The sequence below is a fragment of the Orbicella faveolata genome, unplaced genomic scaffold, assembly GCF_042242905.1.
Source record: "Orbicella faveolata isolate gen_17 unplaced genomic scaffold, um_ofav_v1 contig_13, whole genome shotgun sequence".
Taxonomy (NCBI): domain Eukaryota; kingdom Metazoa; phylum Cnidaria; class Anthozoa; order Scleractinia; family Merulinidae; genus Orbicella; species Orbicella faveolata.
The window spans coordinates 14,532,370-14,545,881 of NW_028301540.1; the positions used below are offsets into that span (position 1 = coordinate 14,532,370).

General features: G+C 41.3%; 2 protein-coding genes across 3 annotated transcripts in view; both read right to left on the minus strand.

The window, feature by feature from the left end:
- Window positions 1-5,996, minus strand: part of LOC110040165 (semaphorin-5A-like) — a 38,466-nt gene extending 32,470 nt beyond the window's left edge. Inside the window, exon 1 of one of the 2 annotated variants that reach the window (XM_089284723.1) lies at window positions 5,780-5,996. The gene's annotated coding sequence lies outside the window, so the exon portion shown is untranslated. Of the gene's footprint in view, window positions 1-751; window positions 885-5,779 lie in introns of those variants that run through there. The other variant, XM_089284724.1, reaches the window with a different exon arrangement.
- Window positions 5,997-7,608: 1,612 nt separating this feature from the next.
- Window positions 7,609-13,512, minus strand: part of LOC110040166 (rho GTPase-activating protein 21-B-like) — a 31,770-nt gene continuing 25,866 nt past the window's right edge. Inside the window, exons 25-27 of the mRNA XM_089284727.1 lie at window positions 13,288-13,375; window positions 12,805-12,830; window positions 7,609-12,145 (exon numbers count right to left, since the gene is read on the minus strand). Coding sequence (XP_089140853.1) covers window positions 9,635-12,145; window positions 12,805-12,830; window positions 13,288-13,375 — 2,625 coding nt within the window. The 3' untranslated portion in view covers window positions 7,609-9,634. The remainder of the gene's footprint in view (window positions 12,146-12,804; window positions 12,831-13,287; window positions 13,376-13,512) is intronic.

A 13,512-nucleotide genomic window follows, 5' to 3' on the forward strand; every position in this document is an offset into this window, starting at 1 on the left:
AACTGCAAAGGAGGCGCCTTACGTTAAAATTTCACGGACGAAAAAATCGCTATAGATCGAGAAAAAAATAAGAAAAACTTAAATAGGTACGTTAATAAAATGACGTATATACGTATATCTAGCATTTCACTTGAAAAAAAAAAAAAAGAACAAAAAAAGGTCGGCAAGCCTTTGAGCCATGCTTGAGATAACCGTGCATGTCTAAACCTCTGTGATGTCACTCATTAAAAATATTTCGTGTATTAAATCGGGAGCCATGTCATGTGACAACCATACGAAAAAGCATCATCGAACCGACAAAAAATGTATAAAGGAAAATGAAATGTAAAATATCCTCGCAATTTTAACAGCTTTGTAGCAATCCGACAGGAAAACGAATTCTATTGTAATAGCCGAGTTGAACGTAATCATTAATAATATCAATCTACTTTATTTATAACGCATTAGATCAGTGATATCAGATGGCAAGCTAGGCGACTATACAATATTTTAAATCTACAAAAATATTGATAATTCTTATCTCGATCTATCAACTGTCGAACGACAGAACAAAAGATTTGCCGGTCAAATCTTTAAAAAAACCCAGCCTGCTTTGAACAAAAAACGTTCCCTTAATATAACTTGAAATTGTACATAAAACAGCCACTCTTAAAGTGAGTCGAACATAATAAATGACTGGCCAGTTCAAAGTCTTCCCCTATTTTGTACGATTAAAAAATACATCATAACTCTGCTAAACGTGTATACGTACCTCTCGGCTAAAATACAGGTATTTTTTCTTGATCAGTTCTGGAGTATCAAGACCACGAGCTGAATGAATCGATCCTTTCACAAACCTATTAGACGAGCTTAACTGAGCATGAGTTTGTTATGTCTAAAACAGGACATCTTCTCTGTTCACTAGAGCGCGCGTTGTTCTCTTATCAATTACCACTGACCAGCTGTCAGTCTCATAACAGGTGACACTCCTCTGCATGTGACGTAAATATCCAGATCTGTAATCTCCAAGACCCTCAGTCCCTGGGCATGTCAGATGTGTGGTCGAATTTATTTTGAATTGTACATGTTGTAGATACGGCAGTTATTTGAGTGAAAGTACCTTGAATGACTTATTAGAAAGTCCACTTAAAATGTTGGGTTGGTATCTACTCTGACCTCGCCACCAAAGCTTATTCTTTTATCCGAAGATTATTTTAATCGCAAACTGTGATCTTTTTTAATACTACGTACTAGCAGAGATTCAGTTTTGTGCTTTCCTTTGTTGAAAAGACGCTCCTTTCGTCACTTTGAGAAATAGTTCTTTTAAGTAGGCTTACAGAAAGGACATGAAATTTTCATCAGATCAGATAACGTCACTTCACAGTGCTTAAGGTATAATTAGGAGGAAATTATCTCTTGCCACACCTTGTAATAATTGTATTTTCCCGTTAGTGAACGCTTTGATGCTCCTTCTCAATCAGAAACAATGAGTAACCAACTTTCTTTGTTTGCTTTTGCTTGCTGTTTTGTTTATAAACTTCAGAAAACTGAGGGGGAGGGGGCGAAATGTGGAAGTATTTAGGGGGTTACAGACGGCTAGGAATCTCTTTTCTTTCATTGCAGATGGAGTTCCTGTGTCAAGAAGATCATGCTCATATACTGAGACAACAACCAGAGTCATTTAAAATTATAAAAAATAGAATGCATGGATAAAATTGTCGGTAATAAATAGAGGGCTGCTTAACTGATTTCTCATGAATGCGTAGGCTCGACTTTCGCAGCGGAAGAGCGCGGGCTCCTTCACGAACAGCGGCTGCTATTCTAGCCTACGTATGCACTGATGATTTAAATTACATGCGAATCTGATCCTCACCAGGCGGCCTACGTTTTAACTTTCTTGGAAGTCGCCGATGAAGCTTTTTTAGCTGAAAATTGTTTTGCTTAAATGACTTGAGCAAGTCCTTAAATACAGGCGGAAGAAAGTAAAACTGAAAAAAAGTCAGAAAGCGTACGGAATATGTCTGGTGCGTTACACAAATTTTCGTGTTAAGAAGGAAGAAATGAAATTCTTAGAAGAAGCGGAACTGTTATGATCTTTAGAAACGGAGGTTGCAATAAGATCATGGTATTGTGGTTTTCTTTCAGGGTGCTTCTCTCTCAACTAAGTTAAACTTTCCTCTTTTGGCTTCATTCCATTTCAAAACTGTTGTGCTGTACTTTGTACTGTTGTTCTCTTTGATATACACAGGAATTCGACATTAGCGAAAGCTTAATTTGCCAGCAGTGAATATCCGTGGCACACGCCGTCAACAGTCACAAACAAAGCAACTCGGTTTTCCTTGTATCTCGTAGCCGTGATGGCAGATTAAATCACCTGGTATTTTATGAAAGTTTTAAAAGTACATCATTCGCTTGAAAGTTTGAATATAAGCTTATCACCGTGATTCTCTTCAAATGAAACATTGCAGTGTAAAACCCGAGGAGAGAGAGAGAGAGGAACTTGTTTAAAATCTCTTTAATACAGTGTTAGCATCTGCTTGGCGTTTGACGGACTGACAATGGTTAAAGTCCTTCACGATCACCCCCCCCCCCCCCAAAAAAAAAAGTTCAATCGAAGCTAGCCAAGAAAAATTCCAAAAAACTTTTCACTACTTACCTGTAGCGCCCTGTCTGTTTATATGCAGATAACAATTTAAATAATTCTTTTCAGCCCACGAACGGAACCAATAAAGGTGTCGCTTTGCTTTACATGATATTTATGGAATGCGTACAGGAAGTCGAAATGCGACAACTACTATCATCTCAACAGATCAATTCTCCTAACGCGTTGCCTAAAACTTTATTCATTACAAGTTTCGGGTTAAAGCTAATTTTAATACTTTCGAAAGTATTTTTCCGTTATAATAGAAAGAGAAAATTCCCACTATGATTACTCTGCTGTAGGAAGTTTTAGATTTTTCTTGACACTTAACGCTAAATGTGCAGTTTCAGAAAATATCTATAACTCCCTCACGGAAGGGATTTTTTCAAAGAACCCCCCTCCCCCCAACCCTCTGGAAATTCCAATTAAGCTTGATGTTTTGGTCGTAGAAAATCCCCAACCCCCCAGGAAATTCCTATCCATTCTGTGGAGGGAGTATGGATATTTTCTGGAACTGCGAAATGTAGGAACATACAACTTTTTCGACAAAGGTTGTCCCACTGAGCGTAAAAGGTACGCAACATACCGATTGGTATTATGGGTAATGATAGTTTATCATTGCTTGAAAGAGGTTCACGGTGTTCCAGCAAGAAGGAAGAGAAAGCATGAACACACGTGCTTGTACTTTTTCCTTCTATCACGCTGAAACACCTTGAACTTCAACCAAGACACAGCAGTAAACCACCATTACCCGTAATACCTTTCGGGATAGTTGCGTTTTGTCAACCTCGTTGCCATGGTCCTTTCCCGGAAAAGGCCATGAGAGCGAGATTGGCGTTTTGAAGGACAACCTTTCTCAAAACGGCTGTACAGAGTAAATGGTCTCGTTCTATCCAAAAACAAAAATTATAATTAATCTTTAAGTATTCCGTGTACGTACTATCGTTCTGTGACAAAACTTAAGTTCTCAATTTACGCACAATCTTTTAAATCCCGTATTTTAACACGTAAATATCACATTAAAGTTTATTGAAATAGCCGCCGGAAAAATGCATCATGTATTTTCTGTTTTTATTTACTGTAGCTTCAGAAAACATGCCATGTCTACGATGTCTCATCGCGCCCTAATCACTATTTTCTCAGTCTATTCTTCCATAGGTGATAAATCTTTCGAGGTTTACGCCACAGGCATTCAGGCTATTTAAGCCCTTCTTCCGATTCGATTATTAGAAAGAAAGATATCCATTTCCTAAAAGAAACGAAAGCGGATGCAGTGGGAGGGAACGCGGAATAAGCTTCTTTGTGTGCTTTCAGTGCAACGTTAGTAAAAATAGCTTATGACATTACTTTCTTTTTTCTGGCTCAGTATACGTTCTAAAAAACGTATTGAATTAACCAGGTTGGGCCTTCCCCTACCTTACCCCCGCATCTTTTCACTTCACCCCTGTTGACCGCCTTTGGGAACAGTTCTTCGCTGTGATTGGCCAATTGTGCGCGCCTTTTTTTCGTGCACGCTTGACTTAAAATGTTTTACTTTCTCCAGAGTAACAATAAACGTCTTCCAAATGTAATTAAAGTAATGGTTTTTATTTCTTCCCTGCACGCTTTATCGCTGCATCATAAATCGACAACGAAAAAAAAAACTCCTTCAGAATTCTAACTGACATTGACTCACCTCGAGTTCAAGGTATGAAGTGTGTCTTAAATCTTATCAACGATATTATTTAGTAGACGAACATATACCGGTCATTGTAAAGATTAGAAATCAATTACCTCAGAATAGCCCCATGTATTGCACGCTATCTAAAGAATATTACTATGCGTCAAAAAAGAGACCGCCTTGTGTTTTATACTGCATCCAACAGTTGACTGCTCGTCTTTGGCACGAAAACAAGCAAAATACTACAAACTAAGCCTGAGAAAACAATTCACCTCCGGAACCCGTCAGGGCTGCAAGGTCATGATGGCTGTTATCTATTTATTTTTTTCATTACACCAGAGTAATGGATAAGAGCAATTCTATCCGTTGCTTTACACTGGTAGTCGCCATGTTAAGTTAAGTCGATTCCAAGGGTCATTATTGCGATTAAATCTTGCCACTTTGGAGACTGACCAACATTGTTTTCACTCAAAAATATGGCAACGAAACAGAGTATTGTTTGTACGGTTAAAACACTTTCCGGAATCACACCTTGCCTTAGTATTCTAGGTAACTGCTATCATAAAACTGAAATAATTCAGCCATACCTTTCTCGCTAAAAAGGAAAAAAATGTATGCGAGGCCTTTCATTCTTATGACAGCTATCTAAAACAAAGCCTCTTGATTAGAGCAAACTGTCTCAAGACCTTTTTCAATTGTCAAACTAAATAAGTGTAAAATTGAACAGATTTTACAAGGAACTTTTCAGTGAAGTCTGGTCCCTGGTGATGGGGGGCGGGGGGAAACCGCTTTTATAAAGCATATAAGCTACGTCGGACGCCAACGGATATGGTTTTGGAGCCACTTCGTTGTGAAATGGGAACCTTTGGGTCTGAAGTAGTGCAGGGTTCGTGCACTGTGCTCGGCGCGGTCGAGTGAATTAGGCAAAATTCTTAGAAAAAGAACATTTTTAATGTTTTTCATAGGACTTACTATTCATCTTTTGAAGGCATTAAGACCAAAAACACACCGGGAATTTAAAGACCTTCCTCAGTTCTGGGCAGGGTCTGGTCTGAAATAGGGTCAGGGTTTCAAAATTGCACCCCCCCCCCCCCTTCACCCCCGCAACCGGATATTTCGGGAGTAATCCCCCCGTGGTGGGGTTGCCGAGAGCGTCAGGTCTGAAAACTCCTTTGTTCCAAATCCAATAACACTTCGCTGTTTTGTTCAGTTTATTATTAACTATACCTAACGAATTGATTTGACATCGTTTCTATCATTATAATAGCGTAAAAGTTCATAAAAGGAACAAAACCACAATTTCTGTTAAAATCTGTCTTACGATCTGTAGATATCATTGCACTTCATTTCCTTTGTTAGAATTGTCCACGAAAACCTTCGTCTTCGGCCTGTAGTTCCTGCACACAGCAAGCACTATGAACTTTATCCGCCAGAAAGGTTTGATTTTGTATACTACTACTAAATCTCTTTAGTTAAGCCCTACAGATATTCAAACCTACCTTGAAGATATCCAGTCGTTGGTGATCTCCGTGTATTGGCCTAAAACGTTCTCTCCGTGTTGCAAAACCTCTTTCAGCCTAGCCAACCCTACGTGATAGAACAATAAACTCCTTATATAATAATTACTGGACAGGCCGCGCACGTGGGGCCCCTGTGAAGTGAGAAACTTGCTGACAGCATTGCACGAGACTTCAGCAATACTCCCACAGATTCACTCAGAGCGAAGATAGCATTTCACAACCGTTTTTTTTTTTTGGTACCAAATGAGCACCTCACAACCAGCTTTTGTGCTAATTTTTTAGGGACATTAAAACTCATTTCAGACTACTTTATAGACAGGTTAACCCCGTTTAAAACTTTCAATATGCATATTTTAAGGCTTATAGTAATCGGGTGCCCCTTGCTGTTTTGTATATCTGTTTACCTGTATTGTCCGAGTTTTGGATGTCTTTTATTAAGGCCGAAATTAAATTTTCATGGCTACACTGGAGCAAAGAGCAACAAACCAGCTACTGCTGTGAAAAAGGATTTTGTTTCGTCCCAAAACGAAACCTTATCTGCGACTGGTTTGCGATAGAAGTCATATGATGAAATTTTAACTTCTCCAATGTAATAGACTAGAAAAAACTCAACCCTACAGGAAACCGTCTGCTACCTCCGGTAATACGCTTCTTTAGAGTGTTTCGAACCAGACAGCCTGTGAAACAGGCTGTTATAAAGTGAAATGAAACGAGATGTGTTAAATTGCATATTTCAAAAAATGCATTGAACACCTCTACATTACGGACAGCCCGTGTGGTCACAGGAAACAGAAATGATAACCTCTACCACCCTGGTTACTTCAGCGTCCGTAATGAAAAGGCTGGAAAAAATGTAAACAATAGCAAACAAAAGCTTACTCTTTAAAAGAGTGGTGGCCTGGGCCGAGAATATCCCTGCGAGCTTTTTAGGATTTTTAGGGGCGTTTTCCATTTGTAGGGAAACTGGTTTTTCCGGTGGGAAACTAAATAGAACAGGCTTTTCCGCTGGAAATTTTTCGGAAAAATGGAATACCTTCACGAGTATTCCTCTTTTTCCATTTTTACCGGAAAGAAAGGAAAATCAGTGTACCAGCTTTCTCGCGTCATTCCTATGCTCCCTGATAAGAGTCCAGTCCAGTCCGGTCCAGTGAGAAATCAGATGGTACATTCCTTTTCACTTAATGTCAAATACATACATACTTACAAACATACGTTTATTTGATAAGTAGATTTAAAATAAGCAACTGTACAGCTGATGTGGACCTACTACTACTAAATGGAGAACACTTATCCCGTCTCACTTTGTTTTAGTGAAAACTTGTACCGTTGTAGAATGACCGTATTCGATGGTTATTCCGGGGTTAATCAATTGCAACTAGCGATCGAGAGAAAGTAACATAACAAAAGGACTCATAGCTGACCCTGAACCTAACCGTTGCTTTCAGCGTTCGTTTCGCCGTCCCGTATTGTCATGATCCCGCACACAATAAGCACGCTCTCGCCCCAGACCATTACTCTTTTTTCAAAGTGAGGTACAGGAAATGACCTTACGGAACATTGGTTTAAACCATTATGCATAGTTTCACCATTACCACAGTAATAAAAGGAATAGGTAGGTTCAACCTCATTACCAGGGTCCTCTTCTTCCTCGAGCAAGAGAGAGGACCCTTGGAACGAGGTTGAGGTATTAACTCAGTTGACCATAGAGTTTGCCGTAATGAAGGGTTCACTCGCCAAATAACGGGACAGCTGGGTACTCAATGCATTGTCACACCCGGAATGCGCAAATGAAAGCAAAAACACCAACCTTACTGTAAAACAAGTTTGAGTTTTAATCATCTTTGTGGAAATTACACTGTATAACAGTCACGAGTCCATTTACAATCTAATTCAATATATTATGAAGTCTCGCAACACTTGACGGACAATACAGTCTGGTAAGGAGTGTAAAGGCAAGTCCTTCTTCTCACTGAAATGCAAGTCCAGCAAGAAAATACGTCTTTACACGAAAAATGGATTTAGGAAACCCTCTTATCCTTTTCAAATATGTTAGCCGAAGTTTGTTTTGGAAGTCGTTTTCTGATAATTTCCAAGAGTGACTGATTGATTGAGAAGTGAAAAAGATAGAGGTAGCCTAGGTAGCGAGCGGTTTAAGCGATTTGAGCGCACGCAAAGTTTCGTTTCTCTCTCCCCCAGGCTCCTTGTCGCTTTGCCCATTCGCCGCTTGTGCGCGCTCAGACCGTGCTCAATTCGCTGAAACCGCCCGCTATGTAGGCTAGAGAGTTAGCAGACTGGCGACGAGAAAAACTATATGATCAAGTTACAGGGAAAGAGAATTGGGTGCACCACATCCACAATTCACTTTACTAGGATTACAGAAATGTACAGCACCTGATAGCAACCAGTTTAGAGATTCACACTGAGGAACAAAAAAACAAAACAATCCGGCACGGATAAAATTTAGTCCTGCAGGGAGAGCACCAAACAAGCAATACGAACATAAACAAAAAGAAAATGGACTTGCCTTTTCACCTCCAAGACAATTAAGTCTAAAACTTAAATTAATTATTATTATTATTACTTCTACTAGAAATAATTATCATAATTATTATAAAACCCATAATAACCATAACTGTTCACGCCAAGGTAAACCCAAGACTTGCATATTTATACATACATAAAATACACCCTATAAACGATTAAACACCATATCATACAAATCTTAAGCTACGCGTTTGTTGTAAGTACAGATACATTTGTAGAAAATACTTTGCACAGTAAAGGTACAAAAATAATAATATTGTAAAAAATAGTAACCTAGTAAGCTATCAGAAGTAAAGCTCTTATCTTATACTTTGCAGTCTCGCGATTTTTTTTTTTTTTTTTTTTTTTTTTTTACAAGCATTTGTTGATTGACCTAATTAAAATTCTCGAGTATACACTTGAGTCGGAAGAAAAATAACTATTTGTATACAAAGACATATAAAAGCTGCGGACACAAGTTAGTTGTCTCCGTAACTGAAAAAATCTTCAAATAGTGACGATGCGCGATTTTCACGCGACTCCCCTAAACAGCGAGTCACGTCACGCAATCAACTAGATGTTAAATTGCATGACAATAGCTACAATAGACCAGCGACCAAGTTTCGAAAACGTTTTTCTATACAACGAAAACCATGAAATCCGAACCCCCGTTTACAACCAGAGCATTTGTTTCCTTCAAACGGAAGGATATATATATTAGTAATAACTTACTTTTCAAGATATGGAACAAAATTAACAATCTCGTCTGTCTTCATTATTTTTGCCACAACAACACGACGAAACATATCGGAAGTTGAAATAAATTTATACAAGACTTAGAGACAATACAATAATGATTTGTCAATGCTATAGAATACAATGACCTTACGGTGATATTCATAAAAGTCAAAAAAGGTAAATTCCTTGAAGAACTTTTACCATTCGAATAAAATAATTCAAAATAAAAGGAGAACCTGAATTAAAAATGCTAAGATTTTAAAGAGTAGAAAAATATATCGCTTTGTAGTTAAAAACGAAACAAAAAACAATCAAGGTAGGATGGTTAGTGGCTACCTCAGGTTGGACGCAGGGGCTACACAGAACACAGATACAGCAGAGGAGGTCTGCGCTAACACCTGAACAGTGCCAGGAACGCAAAGCTCATAACAAAATCAACCATGTGAGATGTTTGCGTTGTTGAGATCAGCTCTTGTTTTAGTTTCGCCTGCTGTTAGGAAACTGAGGTATTAGGGTCACCTGACCCAAATGCCTCGTTTACACGACAAGTAAGATTCCATCTTCCTCTCAGCGTCACCTCTTGACAGTGTGAACAGCACTCCTTGTGGTGTTTCCGCCGCGCTGAGGACTACTTGGTCTTACATCAGGACGCCACGTGTTATAGCCTCCCTGAGTGACTTCCATTCCCGTGGGAGTGGATGTATTTTCCCTTTCGCCCGCGGGTGAGTTCGCCATTTGCAACAGAACAGGATTGTTGTCATCTCCTAAAGAACGCCTGCGCCTGCGGATAGCGGCCCTCTGGGCAGCGGCTTTCTGCGCCTGTCCTGAAATGTCGGACTGTTGACGAGAGAGATGTAAGTAGCGTTCACTGTGCATCTCTTCCAGCAGTTCGGCGATGTGTTGTGCGTCCTTCTCAAGCTTGCTCTGTGTTTGCGAACCTCGAACGTCCCTGGGTGATAATCTAGTCTTTGAAGGAAGTAGTTCCTTAACCGAGTCTTTATGAGATAACAGTTTGGATTTGGATCCATACTCTCGATTCATGACTCGTGGAGGCACGTGTGTTTTCCCTACAACTGGCGGCCCCTTGGATCTTTCATTTGTCGCTACATTCACGTTTGGTCTTGCCCGCAGTGTAGTCCTGTCGACACCGCTATCAGTTCTCTCTGCGCTGTAGTACCTTACTGGTGAGGTAGATGAGTGTTTCACTGGGCTAGACTCCAGGCGGATGTTCCTCGAGCTCACCGCTCTACTTTCAGGCGGCCTCTGTGTAGTTCCACGCTGTACCCCTCTGCCTACCCCTCCTACTTGAACGGGCTGAGCAGCAGATGTCTTCACAGGTTTAACATTGAACTCCTTGAGAGAAACAGGAGTCGTTGTCCGGACCGATCCAATTTTCTTTCGCGCAACTGGTGGTGCGTAATCTCTTCCTCTGACCTGGTTACTCTTTGGTGTCAGACCACTAACTTTGCCTTTACTCGGACTGCTCTCAAATCTTTGCCTCAGGTCACCCACCTTTTTGTCAGAAGACACGGGTGTTCCACCACGGGCAGCTGTTCTCGCCGGAGAGTGCGGCTGAGAACTAGCACGCTCCTCTGTAGAAGGGGCTGCAAAGTATTTACTAGTGTTTATTTCTATTAAACTGTTCGATCTCAATTCCGTTTCAGGAGTGTCGTGTCTGGGCGCATCCCTGGGAACATGTGATCTGGTATTGTATGGGGTGGACACAGTCTCGTGAGTATCAGTTGACGGGTTAACACCGACAATCTTGTACACCCTGCCGGGTTCATCCGATGCTCGGCGTTGTGCCATTTCGTCACTGTTCGTGATCGGCCTCCTCTGCGGTTCACTTCTCACAGACGACTTATCATCATCGCTATGCGTGTCACCTCCACTCTCCTTGTTTCCGAACGTGCTACCAAGATCCAGTAAAATCCGAAGCTTTTCATCAAATGTCTTCGACATGCTGATGGCGCATTCATCACCCTCGTCGCTCGAAGTATCGCTGCTCTCTTCAGAGCCCAAAGATCTCCTAGCCAACCGGAGCTCTTCAGCATTTTCTCGTTTGGTTGGGATATCCAGACTAGCCGGTCTTCGAGCGGGTTCAAACTGTCTTAGTGTGCCAGACACCACACCTCTTCCTTTGACAACAGCCACCACTGTCTCATTAGACCTGGGCACTACTTCCCGAAGCGCTTCATTTGGTAGCGACATTGTCTTAACACTACCGTTTACTCGCGGCATTTCGCTTTGAGACGTCACAGGTAAACTGGCCACTTTATCTAGCTGAGGCTGAGGTGAAACGTGTAGTGAATCCAGCGACGGATTCTTGCTGCTATGGGCGCTACTGCTGCGGCTTGTACTGCTGCTGCTGAGCTGATCCATACTTTCAAACACTCCCTGATCTGAGATCTTTCGTTCACGTGGCGCATCACGTGGTGTTTCGTCGCTCCTTTCACTCGGCGGCGAAGTCACCTCTCTTTCTCCTTCACTTTGTCGCCTCTTCTCAGCCGCTTTCTTTTGCAGGTTTAGTTTTAATAACCTCCGACGAGTCTCCTCGCTGAAAGAAGCGAAGCTGGGCTTGGATGCATTGTCGTGCTCACTGGGCGAAGCACTGGGCAATGGTTCATCTGGAGACTTCCTCATCTCCGACTCCTGTGCTGATGAGAAATTCACTTCCAAAGGATAGAAAGGCTGCTCAGGGGTACTGGGACTAGCGGACCTCTTCTGAGGATTAACACGTCGATACGACGGAGGGGGAGGGTGTGAGTAGGAATACGCCTTTAAGGATCCTGCTCCTTTAGGCCTGAACTCTGCATCTGAGGGATCTAGTACCATTTGTATGGAGGAAGAAGAACTCTCTACACCCCTCTTGCCACCAAGTTTCGATCTCTCCATGGTCGGTGAATTGGACCTTGACCCCTCACCTGTAAGAATCTTCACCGCAGGAGCTCTCTCAGTCGGCGGTGAGCCCTCGGAACCCTGAGAATCGGAGAGCGGTCCATCGGAAGAGCTTCCCTGACCCGAGTCGGACTTTGAGGTCTTTCCGCTTCGGAACTTGGGGATGTGAAGAGAAATTCCGCTAGACTAGAAGAAAAACGAAATAAAACTTAAAATTATACCTCTTAAGGAATAAGTAACGGCTGTTATTACAGTTGAGTCTGCGGTCAAATATCCTTTTGTATAAAAGGAATAAGACCGAGCGTCGACAAAAGCAGAATTGACCCTTGCACATCATTTCCTTGCACCTCATTACCGTAAAAGCGTTCCCAAAGCGCGAGGCCACGTTGCCTTAAAGTGTTGCACGCAAAGTTGTGAGCGTATGTCCAGGGGGGACATTTACACTAGTACGGTGATCGTTGGCAGTGATCCATTTGTAAGTGTGATATACCGTGTGCTGCTTCTAATAAGACTCTGCTGTGCCTGATTCAAATATTTCACTCAGCAACATGAAAGAGCTCCGTGAAAGCTTACTTAGGCTACAAGCATTCCCTTACTGACATAATATAGCCGAGAGAAAACTACGCGAGAGTCTTAAGCACGCCTCGCTCCAAGTTTTCATGCGGCCATTTCTTCCTTCTCCTTGTTTGTTTTATTGGTTCGTTTTTTTGGCCTCCCTCTCCCAAGTCTGAACGAAATAAAGCAAAAGAGGGCCCACCCGAAGTCTACGAAAGCTTGTCGTCATCAAAAGTGGACAGTAAGATCTACTTTAAACAGCACAACTCTTCAGTATCTACAGTTCTTACCTTAGGCTTGTATGACCCATCTTCGCCTAACACATAAAATAAAAATAAATTAAAATGATGCATGTATTCTTTTAGCTCTTCACACATTCCTCCCTCGCTCAGCTAATCAAGCAATAAGTCCTCTCTTGCCTTGTCACGCATTCTTTCTTCCATAACAAGAAGAGATTTGAAAAAGTTCAAATGGGAGAGTAATACAATTCCAAGGAGTACCTGAATTACTATTAAACTCACGGCTTCTTTCGTTTGAGACCAGATAACAGAGTTACGCATGACGTTTACGGCAAATGACCAACGTAAAACGTCCGTCTTGAGCTGTTTGTACATTAGAGTAAAAGTATTTGTATTTGCGGTGAATGGTAAGAGAAGTTTTTCTATCTTTGTGTGATTAATTCAAGGATTAGAAGAAAAGTACACAAAAACAGAAACAATCTTTGCCGTTTGCTGTAAACGTCATGCTTAACCTCTCTAACGATAATCACTCACCAAAGTTAACAGCAACCTGTCCAAGGGAGCTCAGCACATTCTGAGATAAAATGTGTTCATGAGGTAACTCTTGACTTGTTGGTATTGCCTACCAACAAAACAGTACACACAAAAGTCGTGTAAGTAACTTGCACATAAATGCTTTCCTTTTTGTGTGGGATGCCTATGGTATCCCACACTACTGTCATCGGCTCGTGTCCGTTAATGCGAATAAGGTATCCCACA